At 44.2% G+C, this 15,526-nt stretch overlaps 1 protein-coding gene across 1 annotated transcript in view; it reads left to right on the forward strand.

Annotated features, from left to right (window-relative positions):
- The first annotated feature begins 385 nt into the window (after window positions 1-385).
- The window catches only part of NOL7 (nucleolar protein 7), a 31,825-nt gene continuing 16,684 nt past the window's right edge, over window positions 386-15,526 (forward strand). The window contains exons 1-6 of the mRNA XM_056521207.1: window positions 386-633; window positions 4,559-4,619; window positions 6,436-6,494; window positions 6,724-6,764; window positions 8,810-8,864; window positions 14,017-14,138. Coding sequence (XP_056377182.1) covers window positions 515-633; window positions 4,559-4,619; window positions 6,436-6,494; window positions 6,724-6,764; window positions 8,810-8,864; window positions 14,017-14,138 — 457 coding nt within the window. The 5' untranslated portion in view covers window positions 386-514. The remainder of the gene's footprint in view (window positions 634-4,558; window positions 4,620-6,435; window positions 6,495-6,723; window positions 6,765-8,809; window positions 8,865-14,016; window positions 14,139-15,526) is intronic.

The raw sequence follows: 15,526 nt of genomic DNA on the forward strand, positions 1-15,526 counted from the left end.
ATTGTCTGGGCATTCTGGGAGTTGTAGTTTTGCAATAGCTGGAGGCACTCTGGTATATATGGATGAAGTTTTAGCTATATAAAACAAAACAAAAAATAACCCTTTGGAAACAGTTTAGGTATTCTTTCCAGCTTGGATTAAATAGCAAATACAATACAAAACAAATCTGTATGGATATATCCCCACCAGGGAGGACAGCAGGGGGATACTTAGCAAAACCTGTGTAGAGGAGCAGTTGCCTATAGCAACGAAATTACAGCTTTCATTATAAAAATTAAATAAAATGAAAGTAACAAGCTGATATGTTGCTATGGGCAACTGCACATCGTTTTTGCTACATATATTTAGATAATTCTCGCTCGTTTTCCTTCCTAGAATTGCTTCTAGTTTACCACACCCCTCCGGGGCAGCAGAGGGCGCTCTAGCGTTCAGCGTCACGTCAGTCATACAGCCCTACAGTTGTTGGTGTGCGGTGTTCCTGTTCCGCTGGTCAGCTGATCCACGGTAGACAAGCATGACTCCCGAGCACGAACTAGAGAGTGAAGAAGATGATGCGCCCGAAGAGGTGACCTTCCAGAGCGCCAAGAGCCAGGCGCAGGAAAGTGCACGGGCAAGACGGGAGGCGGTCATCAGGTAACGGCAGGGACTCCGCTCAAACTACAGGATTATAGGTAAAGGGGCTGCTGGTCACGTGCTGTGGAGCAGAGCTGCAGCTTCCTATATACCACAGATGTCATCCTGATAACGACCTACAGGGGGCGTAAAGAAGACTTGTAAAGATGTTAAAAAAAAACATCCTACTGCTGGGACCCCTGTGATCTCCTGTACTCTACCCATGCAGGAGGCGTGTTGGTTGCAGCATGATGCCGTGGCTGACGCGCCCCCTCCATGTACCTCTATGGCAGAGGCAGCATTTGTGCATCCCCACCTCTCCCATAGAGCTGAATGGAGGGGGCGAGCCTGTTGACCTCTTAGTTAGGTCGTCGACACAAGCATTAGCCATGCAGAGCCACAGCACTTCCAGGGTCCCGTATGGGAGATCACAGTGGTCCCAGTGGTCAGACCCCTCCGTGAGCAGACACCTGGCTGCAGTACTCCTTTAAGGTCTTTTTTAAAGCACCGCCATATTCCACAGCATCATACAATTGGGAATGGAACACACAAACTAATTGACTAAATGTCTGTCCTCCTTGGTTGAACATGGTTTTTTTTTTCTCCTTTTAAACCATGCAGAACAATGATCCAAAACGAGAGCTGACATTCTAAGGCTGCATTCACATTGTGTTTGGGTCATTCTGCAACTGGATCTGGCAGAAGAATTTGAAAACCGGCTGCTGCCACATCCCCATCGGACTCATGGGGACAGCTAGTGACTGGGTCATTTTTGGGCAGTTTCTGTTGCCAGATTAAGGCTAAGTCTCCACTTTTTTTTTTTTTTTTGCAAAACGCAAAGAAAAACGCCAATTCTGCTGCATGGCGTTTTTTTGGTCAAAAAACGCTGCGGTCAGATGTTAGCTGGAAGTCAATGAGAAATCGCAAATTTCGAATTCCACTTGGCGTTTTTTCACTTTGGCGGTTTTTTTTAATCCTTTTGGCGTTTTTTCACTTTTTCTGTGTTTTTTCCCGCTCTTTGGCGTTTTGAAAAAAACGCTGTAGTTCCCTCAAACCGGTGTTTTTTGTCAAAATCGTGGCGTTTTGCTCCAATAGAAGTCTATGGGAGTGAGAAAAGCGCTATGTGGATTTTAACTTTGGCGTTTTTGCAGGCGGTTTTTAATCTTTTTTTGGACTAGTGATCCAAAAAAGTGATGTAGATAGCTGTTTTTAATAAAATTTGGTAGTTACCATAAAAAAATTTTTTTTCAAAAATATACAGTAGTGAAGGAAAAAATTGTATCTAACGAAATGTATATTATTGAAAAAAAAAACTATTTCTTTTTAAACAGGGATCAATTTATGTGTGCGGGGAAATAAAAATGTAGCCAACAATTATAAAAATGTATTTTTTTAGTTAGTACTACTACGCCCAGCATGGAACACACTGTTCCATGATGGGAGTAGTACTACCTGTACTAATAGACAGATCGCCCGCTGCGATCTTTCTGTATAATATATAGATGTGGCGGCCGCTCTTCTGTGGTCCCCTGCACTCACGTATATATACACATATATGTGAGAAATATGAATATGTGTATATATACGGCCGTGCAGGGGACCATAGTAGAGCGGCCGCCGCATCCATACATTATACAGGAGGATCACAGCGGTTGTCAGGAGTGATACCCGCAGTGATCTTTCCATAACTGCAGGTAATACTACTCCCAACATGGAGCACACTCTGCCTCATGCTGGGAGCTGTAGTACCTGCATTAATAGGCAGATCAAAGCTGGTGTCAGAAGTTACACTTGCTGCGATCTGTCTATTAATACAGGTACTACAGCTCCCAGCATGGAGCAGAGTGTGCTCCATGTTGGGAGTAGTAGTGCCTGCTTAAGGACATATCACAGTGGATGTCACTACTGACACCCTCAGTGATCGTCCTGTCTATAGCAGAGATGGAGTGACTGTATACATCGCTCACATCCCTGCTCTGCACTATGCTCCGGCCCGGCCACTCATTCATTCATCTATTCCTCAGAGCTGTGATTGGCTGCAACCATCCGGCCAATCACAGCTCTGGGTTGGAAATATGAATTTCTGTTGACATCAGTGGCCGGAGTATAGTGCAGAGAGGCGAGCGATGTATAGACCCTGTGTGAAACACGCACTTTATAAAAAAATAATACAAATTGGGTTATAAAATATATACATTGTGTTTAATAAAAAAATTTCCTTCACTGCTGCATCCAAGAAATTTTGGGTACCAAAAAAAACCCGCCAAGGGGCAATTTCCACACAAATGAAAAAAACGCCGGAAAAAAACGCATGATGACGTCACTTGTACTGGCGATTTTTCAGACTTTTTAATCCATAAAATCGCAGTGCAAAAAACCAAGTGGAGACTTAGCCTAAAACAGCAGCAGACCACGGTTTTCAGTCCCACTGGAAGAAGGAATATTGTCAAAAAATGACCGAACTGCATTCACTAGCTGACTCTGTCTGGTTCATTGAAATGAATCGGGTACAGTGGCGGTTTTTAAATTCTCCTGCCAGATACAGCTGCTGTATGCCACAAATGTGATGTGACTGTAGCCTTAGAGGAATGGGAAGAATGACTGGATTAGAATTAAAAAATACTAGCACACAGAGCTGAATAGTGTATACCTCAATGGTGCTTATAACTGTACGCCATATTACACAGACCAATCAGCCTCTTCAGTTATAAGCACACTATTCAGCCCTGTGGCACACATCAAATTTTTTTTTTTCCGTATTCACTCTCTGGTGGTATTTTTAAAGAGTTTTTGTGCTAATATTTTAATAAAAGTTATGTTTTAGTTGGGTAAACAATAACGAAGAGTGATCTTATTTCACTGGAATCTTGTCTAATTTGAAGTTGTTAAAGGGGTACACCACTGGAAAACATTATTATTATTATTATTATTATTATTATTATTTTTTAAATCAACTGGTGCCAGAAAGTTAAACATATTTGTAATTTACTTCTATTTAAAAATCTTAATCCATCCAGGACTTATCAGCTGTTGTACACTCCAGGAAGTTCTTTCCTGTTTAATTTCCGTTCTGTCTAACCACAGTGCCTTCTGCTGACACCTCTGTCCATTTTAGGAACTGTCCAGAGTACAAGCAAAACCCCATAGCAAACCTATCCTGCTCTGGACAGTTCCTAAAATGGACAGAGGTGTCAGCAGAGAGCACTGTGATTAGACAGAAAGTAAATTCAAAAAGAAAAGAACTTCCTGTGGAGCATAAAGCAGCTAAGTATTGGAAGGATTAAGATTTTTTAAATAGAAGCAATTTACAAATCGGTTTAGTATAAATCAACTGGTGCCAGAAAGTTAGGGCGGTCTGTGCCCTTAAAGAGGTACTCCACTGGCCAGCGTGGAACTAAATGTTCCGAACGCGGTTTTCACGCTGCGGGGGTCGCCAAGCTCCCTCAATGCAAGTCTACGGGAGGGGATGTGATATGCGTAACGCCCCCTACCATAGACTTGCATTGAGGGGGTGTGGTCGTGATGTCACAAGGGGGTGTGGCCGCCCCTGCCATGAGAAAACACCGTTCGGAACATTTAGTTCCACGCTGGCCAGTGGAGTACCCTTTTAAAGCTTTACAGTCTTATATATATTTCAATTCTCTTACTACTTTTGAAAAGTGCCAAGGAAAATGAGCGGGGTTAGTGAGGGTTGTGGTCGATGACAACTTTATTACATTTTATACCATAGAAGGGCAGGAAAAGCGATGCAAATCTTCACAGGTGCAGATTTGATGTTCTCTCTCTCTAATAGAGTGGCAGACTTGTCACTGTAGGCTGTAGTACTTTACTAGCTGTATTGCTTGTGACTTTTATTTATTTATTTCTCTTTTATATACTAGTTGTATCTCGTGTTCTGCCCCTTTTTTTGAAGTCTTTGTAACTTTTTTCTTTGATTTCGTAACAGAGAAAAGGCTTTACTGAAGGAGAAAAGGAAACGCAAGGAAGAGCTGTTTAAAGAACAAAAGGTGAGAACTGAGTTTTCTTTCAGTTTCATATATGGTATATAAATAAAAAATCATATGGAATATAAATGATACTGCTCATCTGATCCCTTTATTAGTATCAGTTCACAATTAGTTCACAATTAGATTCAATTAGTTTTATTGTATTTATTAGGGAAACTAGTGATGTATTTTGTGAGAAAATGTTACCTGGTTAAAACCTTTATAGAACAAATTGTATCAAAAGGAGAGAAAGACAGCAATAGACTTTTTCTCTGTGCAGGTGACCATCTGAACAGCCAATCCAGACTCCTCAACATGAAGAAAAAAGCCCAAGGTCACAGCATCAAAATAGAATACACAAGATCTATATCACATAACCATGTAGTCATGGAAACCCAAGTGTTTATAAATCCAAATATGAAAAATAAAGTGCCCAGTGCAATATATTATGTAACAACATTTATACTATTTTAGTATATAGCCTATACATACTGACAGCAAATGCTGATCACCTCCTCCATCAAAAGATATAACCTCAAACGTGTCGACGGGTTTCAAGGCGCTGGACACAAAAGTGCAGGGTTCTCAAGTTAATTCACCCATGATGCAACGTGTTTCACAGTAAGACTGCTTCATCAGGCATGCCTGATGAAGCAGTCTTACTGTGAAACGCGTTGCATCAGGGGTGAAAAAACTTGAGATCCCTGCACTTTTGCGTCCAGTGCCTTGAATCCCGTTGACACGTTGGAGGTCATTTCTTTTGCTTGTATCTATTTGGACGTGGAGCGGCTGCAGGCACCCAACTTTACTGCCCTTTGTAAAGTTGGCAGCGTGTAACTTGATGTGGTAAGGACCAATTTAACCAGCTACACCCTGTGTAAAAACGGTATCACACTACGGAGCGCTGTCTGTTTTTTGTTTCACCTCCTTCATCAGTCACTATTAATAAAAGCATGACAATCTTGTTTGTAAACAGTGCATGGATATGATGTTAGTGCTTATTCATCATGCCCTAACCCTCAAACCATCAACAGGACCAGTAGCAGTTTGTTTCTCACAGCGCTTCCTGCTTGCCCATCTACTGGCTTTTATAGTGGAGACTCAGTAACTTATGCTTAGTGGCAATGAGAAGCACTTTACATACCGTGATATATAGGACAATAACAAGGATCACAACAAGTAAGAATAAGTATAGGCACTGCAATGGTTAATAGACCAGTTAACCATATAAGCCAGGAAGTCTGATTAGTCAGTCAGCTAGCCCTGGTGTTCTATACCAAATAAAGTACAAAACAAGTCCAATATGGATGTAGGAAAGAAATCAAGCAGTGCACTCAGCACAGGGTCTTTAGGGCGTCTGTAAGTTTATTGGCGTGTCGCAACAAAAACGACAGCTCTTTCAGACAATGTTCACACAGCAGAATTCCGCTAGGATTCCACTGAAAGCTTTTCACAATTCCGGCAGAATTTCAGCAGAACTTATGTGTTCTCAAAACACAGAATTCTTCTGAAATTCTAAGTACCATTCACTTCAATGGAATTTGGCAAAATTAAAGACAGGTCTTCAAAATTTGGTAGAATTCAATATTTCCGCTGCAGAAATGTGAATGGGACAGCAAAATCCTATTAAAGTCTTGGGCAGTAAATTTCGGCATAATTTCCGGCAAATTTTTCCACAGAAATCAGCATGGTGGGCTGTATGGGCATCCTAAAGGATTGGGGCTCATCCGCTTTGATTTGATAAAGTATGAAATGATGAGCAGGTCATTGTATGGTATTGTCTCCTCAGTAGAATTTGCTTATATGACTTATGTACAGATAAATTTTCTTGTTTTAGAAAAAGAAGTTGCTCTCGGATGACATCCTTCAAAGCATCACTTCTCATCCGGAAAAAAGGTACCTTGAAGTCTTACACGTTTGTTTTAAAAAAAATTCTAGACATAAATAGGGGTACAGTATGGGTACAAAAATTGACTAGAATAGAGTGGACATGTGAGGTAGGGTGATTGGCTCCATTTCCTAACTTTGAGCAGTTTATCAAACTTTTTTTTTGGTGACTTTGACTTTAGCTTTAAGAACTTTAGATTTTTACTTAAGAAACAATTATTATTTCTTGTTTTCTAAGGGAGGAAGCAAATAAACAGCATGAAGAGAAGAAAACAAAAGGTACTGTTATAAGTATTTACTGTTTTCACATATGCAGCCAATCGTGACAGAATTGCATGCCTTTTATAGCAAATTTACCTAATTATTCATTGTTCCCCCCCCCCCCCTCATAATTCAGTAGAACACACGAATACCTCAACATTTGTAACATAAGATAAATGTGCTGACCGAGGTGCAATTATTGTTCCTTTTGGTGCCTTTTGCTTTGTGCCGTACCCCATTCACTTTAATGAGCCAACCATATTAGCTTTTAAACCTGACTAAAAATAGTCTGCTATGGTTTTTATGCAAAACCAGCTAAAACGAAACTGAACAGCGTGGATGTGCTGTTGGCGAAAAGCATTAAGGGAAGCACTTGACCTTTTTTATGAATTTGTGGTTGCAAAAAAAACTGCTGCTGTCCCCAGTCAGCACTGTGCAGCTATTGTCTGAAGCTCACTTGCAGTAACTCTGTACTAAACAATGTACGACGTTGAGACTACTGGCCCCCGTACATTGTTTAAATCCAGGCGGTGCTGGGTGTCGGCGCCTTTCCGATCAGCTATTGATGGCCTATCCTGTGGAACGGTCATCAATGGAGTTTGACTGGACAACCTCTTTAAAGGAAATGTCAGACAATTTTTATTATATGTAATCTCCGGCAATAGCACATGGCATTCTGTGTAATCTGTATCTTTGACACTATTGAGCATGTGTGTATCCCTGACTGTATGGAGCGCGTACATACGTTCCTGACTGTATGGAGCGTGTACATATGTTCCTGACTGTATATGGAGTGCTTACATGTGCCCTTGACTTTACTGTACTGGGCTTGTGTGTGTGTGTGCGCCCCTGACTGTACTGTACCGGGCTTGTGTGTGTGTGTGTGTGTGTGCGCCCCTGACTGTACTGTACCGGGCTTGTGTGTGTGTGTGTGCGCCCCTGACTGTACTGTACCGGGCGTGTGTGTGCGCGCCCCTGACTGTACTGTACCGGGCTTGTGTGTGCGCGCCCCGGACTGTACTGTACCGGGCTTGTGTGTGTGCGCCCCTGACTGTACTGTACCGGGCTTGTGTGTGTGCGCCCCTGACTGTACTGTACCGGGCTTGTGTGTGTGTGTGTGTGTGTGTGTGTGTGCGCGCCCCTGACTGTACTGTACCGGGCTTGTGTGTCCCTGACTGTACTGTACCGGGCGTGTGTGTGTGCGCGCCCCTGACTGTACTGTACCGGGTGTGTGTGTGTGCGCGCCCCTGACTGTACTGTACCGGGCGTGTGTGTGCGCGCCCCTGACTGTACTGTACCGTGCGTGTGTGTGTGCGCGCCCCTGACTGTACTGTACCGGGTGTGTGTGTGTGCGCCCCTGACTGTACTGTACCGGGCGTGTGTGTGCGCGCCCCTGACTGTATTGTACCGGGCTTGTGTGTGCACGCCCCTGACTGTACTGTACTGGGCTTGTGTGTGTGTGTACGCGCCCCTGACTGTACTGTACCGGGCTTGTGTGTGTGTGCACGCCCCTGACTGTACTGTACTGGGCTTGTGTGTGTGTGTGTGCGCCCCTGACTGTACTGTACCGGGCGTGTGTGTGCGCCCCTGACTGTACTGTACCGGGCGCGCATATGTTTGAAATACCGTAGCTGGTCAGCCCTGTGTTAATGTACCCATAGTCTTCTGCAACTATAGTTTACTTCTGTGCAGACACCAACAAAATGGCAGCGCACAGTGGTGTTGAAAAAATGATTCCCCCTTCCCCTAATGTTTTACACACAATCACAAGAGGAAGAGAGGGGCTACATCAAATTTGTAGCAGTCATGTTACAGGTGGTTTTCCTTCACTAGTTTCTCTTGCTAGCTCCTTCTGCTGTTGAACAGTGAGAGATGTATAAAAAATCTTATTTAGCAGTAAGAGAAAAATATTTTAAGAAATATATTTAAAAAATTAAAACTTTATTTAATCTCTAGGTAAAAAAAAACAAAAAAAAAACAAACAGCAAACACATTCTCTTTAATGTTAAAAGAACAGTAATGCATATATAAATAAAATTATGGTATACTTCTCACTCTGACAGGTAATGAGGGAACTGTTGGAAAGAAACATGTAAAGAAGGTGCTTCCTCGGAAAAGGTATGAACTTTGACTGGAAATTTTGATAATCCAATAGGCTCAAACTTAAACTCTATCAGATGTCCTGATTAAATCTCATAGACTTACAGCACTTCAGAGTCCTTCTATGGTTAAAGGGGTACTCCGCTGCTCAGCGTTTGGAACAAACTGTTCCAAACGCTGGAGCCGGCTCTGGGAGTTCGTGACGTCATAGCCCTGTCTCCTCATGACGTCATGCACCACCCCCTCAATGCAAGTCTTTGGGAGGGGGTGTGACGGCTGTCACGCCCCTTCCCATAGACTTGCATTGAGGGTGCATGACGTCATGAGGGGGCGGGGCTATGACGTCACGAGCTGCCGGTTCCAGCGTTTTGAACAGTTTGTTCCAATCGTTGAGCTGCGGCGTACCCCTTTAAGTCTGATGGGAACCTATCTTTTAATACAAGCCCACAATTTATGTAGTTTTACATCGTTCTAAGAGAGAGGAACACATTGTAGTTTGTGTGACCTGCAGTTTCATATGATGCCATTTGCTGGAATTGTACTTGTACTGAGCATAACCAGAAAATTGTCATCGAGCTGAAATCTGTCCTTCACAATACGTGTGCAATTGTTTCATCTGAGAGCTGGGCAGATAAGTCATTGCTATAGCAGACATTTACACATTATGGGGGAGATATCCAATAATGTCATTTCTGTTCCAGCGATATTCATTTTTTTTTCTCCTCACATTTTCAAAGGTCTCTTGTGCTACTTTGAAAATATGTGAGTTCATTTTCATGCCACTTTATTTATTTATTTTTTCGTGCCAAAAACTGCCAAATTTGGCAATTTTTGGTGCAAAATTTTAAATCACGGAAAATTCTGGCGTAGGCACCTCATGTAATATTACATGATAACTGTGTAAATAAAACATTTCTAAGGCTTAAATGTGAGTTTAGGTGCAGTGACCATTAAAATAAAATATAAATTTTTTTCAATAACATTTTCCAATAATAATAATTTTTTTTCAATAATTGATTGAATAAAACCTTTTCCCCAAAAAACTAAAGATCAAAAACTAAAAAACAACTACCGTATATACTCGAGTATAAGCCGACCCGAGTATAAGCCGAGACCCCTAATTTCAACCCAAAATCCCAGGAAAAGTTATTGACTCGAGTTTAAGCCTAGGGTGGGAAATACCTCATCCCCCCCTGTCATCATCCAGACCCGTCATTAACATCCTCATCATCATCCCCTTGTCATCATCCCACACATCCCCCCTTCATCATCCTCTTATCATCCCACACATCCCCCCTTCATCATCCTCTTATCATCCCACACATCCCCCCTTCATCATCCCCTTATCATCCCACACATCCCCCCTTCATCATCCCCTTGTCATCATCCCACACATCCCCCCTTCATCATCCCCTTATCATCCCGCACATCCCCCCTTCATCATCCCCTTATCATCCCGCACATCCCCCCTTCATCATCCCCTTATCATCCCGCACATCCCCCCTTCATCATCCCCTTATCATCCCGCACATCCCCCCTTCATCATCCCCTTATCATCCCGCACATCCCCCCTTCATCATCCCCTTATCATCCCGCACATCCCCCCTTCATCATCCCCTTATCATCCCGCACATCCCCCCTTCATCATCCCCTTATCATCCCGCACATCCCCCCTTCATCATCCCCTTATCATCCCACACATCCCCCCTTCATCATCCCCTTATCATCCCACACATCCCCCCTTCATCATCCCCTTATCATCCCGCACATCCCCCCTTCATCATCCCCTTATCATCCCGCACCCCCCCCCTTCATCATCCCCTTGTCATCATCCCACACATCCCCCCTTCATCATCCCCTTATCATCCCGCACATCCCCCCTTCATCATCCCCTTATCATCCCGCACATCCCCCCTTCATCATCCCCTTATCATCCCACACCCCCCCCCCTTCATCATCCCCACCCCCCTTCATCATCCCCACACCCCCCCTTCATCATCCTCTTCTCATCATTCGCCCTCAGTGGTCTTCAACCTGCGGACCTCCAGAGGTTTCAAAACTACAACTCCCAGCAAGCCCGGGCAGCCATCGGCTGTCCGGGCTTGCTGGGAGTTGTAGTTTTGAAACCTCCGGAGGTCCGCAGGTTGAAGACCACTGCGGCCTTCAACATCATCCAGCCCCCTCTCACCCCCTTTAGTTCTGAGTACTCACCTCCGCTCGGCGCTGGTCCGGTCCTGCAGGGCTGTCCGGTGAGGAGGTGGTCCGGTGAGGAGGTGGTCCGGGCTGCTATCTTCACCGGGGGCGCCTCTTCTCCGCGCTTCCGGCCCGGAATAGAGGCGTTGCCTTGACAATGACGCAGAAGCACCTATGCGTCGTTGTCACGGCAACGTGACTATTCTGAGGCCGGGCCCGAAGCGCTTAGAAGAGGCCTCCCCGGTGAAGATAGCAGCCCGGAACCACTATCCCACCGGACCACCTCCTCACCGGACAGCCCTGCAGGACCGGACCAGCGCCGAGCGGAGGTGAGTACTCAGAACTAAAGGGGGTGAGAGGGGGCTGGATGATGTTGAAGGCCGCAGTGGTCTTCAACCTGCGGACCTCCGGAGGTTTCAAAACTACAACTCCCAGCAAGCCCGGACAGCCGATGGCTGCCCGGGCTTGCTGGGAGTTGTAGTTTTGAAACCTCTGGAGGTCCGCAGGTTGAAGACCACTGCGGGTGGGGGAGTTCACTCGAGTATAAGCCGAGGGGGGTGTTTTCAGCACGAAAAATCGTGCTGAAAAACTCGGCCTATACTCGAGTATATACGGTATTCCTGTGATTTCTACACTAGCCTAAAGCTGGCGTGAAATTTTCTATGTAAAATGGACTCTCACCCCTATGAAACTAGTGACTAGTGTAAACATTGGATAATTCTCATGTAAAACACTGAATATCTGATGTAAAGTTTTTGATGTGAACAGTTTTGAATATGACCCCCCTATGTGTCTGTAAATGTTAGGCAGCTCTAAACATAGAATCTCCCAATAGCGGACACTCACAGGCAATAAAAAAGTGTCCACTATCGAGAGATGTCCCTTATTGGGGGGGAAAAAGCTCAAAAACTTTCTAAATGACCAAATACTGTCCTGTACTCACTCCAGAGTGTAATTACCTATAAAACACTATAAAAAGCAAAATTACACTAGAATCTCCCAGTGACGTTTATTCTCCCCTTATCCCTCCCCTGTATCACCTCATCCCCCTTTATACCCTGTGCCACCTTATTCTCCGTGCCTTGTGCCAAATTATCTCCTCCCCCCCCCCACCCTTCCCTGTGCCATATCATTCAACCTTTATTACCCTCTGTGGAAATTCATCCCCTCCCCTCTATATGAAATGGCAAAGTGGGAATGAAATGGCACAGGGGGTGGTAAAGAGGGAATGAGATAGCAAAGGGTAATAAATGGAGGGCAGGGGATGATTCGGCTCAGGGTAATAAAGTGGCATGGGGGATCAGGGAAGAAGGGGGGTGAATGATGTGGCCAGCGGACGTACAGAAGCTAGAGACCACTGTTTAAACATCGATCTTCTGTTTCTGTGCTGGGGCTTCCGCAGGGGGGTGCAGCAGGGGCCTATGCCCCTTACACGGGTATTGGTTGTAACCCCTGATGGCGGCCCTGTGTACAAGGTTGGGCCGGCACATAAGCTTGGTTGTCCCTTATTTGGAGTGTTTTGTCTCCTATTGTCCCCTATTGGGAGTGTTTTGTCCCCTATTAGGTGTGTTTCCGTGTCCGCTATTGGGAATGTCCCCTATTCGGAGAGTGCAAATACATTAAGTCTTATGGGACTTTGCCGGGGAATTTAACCCCTTAACGACGCAGGACGTATATTTACGTCCTGCGCCGGCTCCCGCGATATGAAGCGGGATCGCGCCGCGATCCCGCATCATATCGCGTCGGTCCCGGCGCTAATCAACGGCCGGGACCCGCGGCTAATACCACACATCGCCAATCGCGGCGTCCCGAACAGCTGATCGGACACCAGGAGGGCCCTTACCTGCCTCCTCGGTGTCCGATCGACGAATGACTGCTCCGTGCCTGAGATCCAGACAGGAGCAGTCAAGCGCCGATAATGCTGATCACAGGCGTGTTAATACACGCCAGTGATCAGCATAGGAGATCAGTGTGTGCAGTAATATAGGTCCCTATGGGACCTATAACACTGCAAAAAAAAAAGTTAAAAAAAGTGTTAATAAAGGTCATTTAACCCCTTCCCTAATAAAAGTTTGAATCACCCCCCTTTTCCCATAAAAAAAATAAAACAGTGTAAAAAAATAAATAAATAAACATATGTGGTATCGCCGCGTGCGTAAATGTCCGAACTATGAAAATATATAATTAATTAAGCCGGACGGTCAATGGCGTACGCGCAAAAAAAATTCCAAAGTCCAAAAAAGCGTATTTTGGTCACTTTTTATAACATTAAAAAATGAATAAAAAGTGATCAAAAAGTCCGATCAAAACAAAAATCATACCGATAAAAACTTCAGATCATGTCGCAAAAAATGAGCCCTCATACCGTCCCGTACGTGGAAAAATAAAAAAGTTATAGGGGTCAGAAGATGACATTTTTAAACGTATAAATTTTCCTGCATGTAGTTATGATTTTTTCCAGAAGTGCGACAAAATCAAACCTATATAAGTAGGGTATCATTTTAACCGTATGGACCTACAGAATAATGATAAGGTGTAATTTTTACCGAAATATGCACTGCGTAGAAACGGAAGCCCCCAAAAGTTACAAAATGGCGTTTTTTTTTAGATTTTGTAGCACAATGATTTTTTTTCCCGTTTCGCCGTGCATTTTTGGGTAAAATGACTAATGTCACTGCAAAGTAGAATTGGCGACGCAAAAAATAAGCCATAATATGGATTTTTTGGTGGAAAATTGAAAGGGTTATGATTTTTAAAAGGTAAGGAGGAAAAAACGAAAGTGCAAAAACGGAAAAACCCTGAGTCCTTAAGGGGTTAAAACTGTCCGCTATTGGGAGGTGTCCACTATTGGGAGGTGTCCGCTATTGGGAGGTGTCCGCTATTGGGAGGTGTCCGCTATTGGGAGATTTTACTGTAGTGTGTAATGTGCCTGACATTTTACTTGGAGTGTGCTGATGATCTGTTTCTTTTGGCTTAGACTGCAAAATAACTACCAGGTAGTACAATTGGAAGAATACAGTTCAAGAAACTTACTGCAGCAAAGAGCTAAATCTTTCATCCGAGGAAAGTTATATGGGAAGAACAAAAACAGGACAACAGGTGATTATTGTGCAGACTTGGATAGCCTTCATTTACATCTGAACTTTGCCTAAATAAATCCAAGTGGTCTCACCCCCCTGACAGTGAAGTGATTCCAGGCGCAGGTATTTGGGATCACTCAAGGATACAAAGGAACAAAAGATTTTGGTAGCAAATAGCATCAGATCAAATTTAGACTTTGTATTGACATACAGTGAAACCTCTCCAAAAGACCACCTCCCTTATCCAGACCACATTTCACGTGACTAATCTTCTAACCACCATATATTATGCAAAACTGCCTCTGAAATTCCTCTGCCAAAAGAATGTTCTTGTTTATTCTCTAGGCTAAATCTGCTCCGCAGACATTGCCGTCTATAGGGACGACATTGTCCGCATGGTCCTAGCACCGACTGATTGAGTAGGTACTGGCTGCACTCGGAATCTTCGCACGGAATTCGTCCAGACGGAAATTCTGTGGTGTCGATCCAGCCTTATAGATTTTAAAAGGCAGAGCAGATAAAATTAAAAAAGGCAATTAACCCCTTAGGGACTCAGCCTATTTTCACCTTAAGGACTCAGCAAATTTTTGTTTTTACATTTTCGCTTTTTCCTCCTTCCTTTCTAAAAATCATAACGCTTTCAATTTTGCACCTACAGACCCATATAAGGGCTTGTTTTTTGCGCCAACAATTGTACTTTGCAATGACATCACTTATTTTATAATATAACCAAAAACAAAATTATTCGTGGGATGAAATAAAAAAAACTGCCATTTTGTAACTTTTGGGGGCTCCCATTTCTACGCAGTGCAATATTTGGTAAAAATGACACCTTATCTTTATTCTGTAGGTCCATACAAGGTTACAAGGATACTCAATTTATATAGTTTTTATTTTAATACTTAACCTCTTAAGGACGCAGGACGTAAATGTACGTCCTGGTGCGGTGGTACTTAACGCACCAGGACGTACATTTACGTCCTGTGCATAACCGCGGGCATCGGAGCGATGCCCGTGTCATGCGCGGCTGATCCCGGCTGCTGATCGCAGCCAGGGACCCGCTGGCAATGGCCAACGCCCGCGATCTCGCGGACGTCCGCCATTAACCCCTCAGGTGCCGGGATCAATACAGATCCCGGCATCTGCTGCAGTGCGCGATTTGAATGAATGATCGGATCGCCCGCAGCGCTGCTGTGGGGATCCGATCATTCAGAACGCCGCACGGAGGTCCCCTCTCCTTCCTCCGTCCGGCTCCCGGCGTCTCCTGCTCTGGTCTGTGATCGAGCAGACCAGAGCAGAAGATGACCGAAAACACTGATCTGTTCTATGTCCTATACATAGAACAGATCAGTATTAGCAACCATGGTATTGCTATGAATAGTCCCCTATGGGGACTATTCAAGTGTA

Source organism: Hyla sarda, chromosome 5, assembly GCF_029499605.1.
Source record: "Hyla sarda isolate aHylSar1 chromosome 5, aHylSar1.hap1, whole genome shotgun sequence".
Lineage (NCBI taxonomy): Eukaryota > Metazoa > Chordata > Amphibia > Anura > Hylidae > Hyla > Hyla sarda.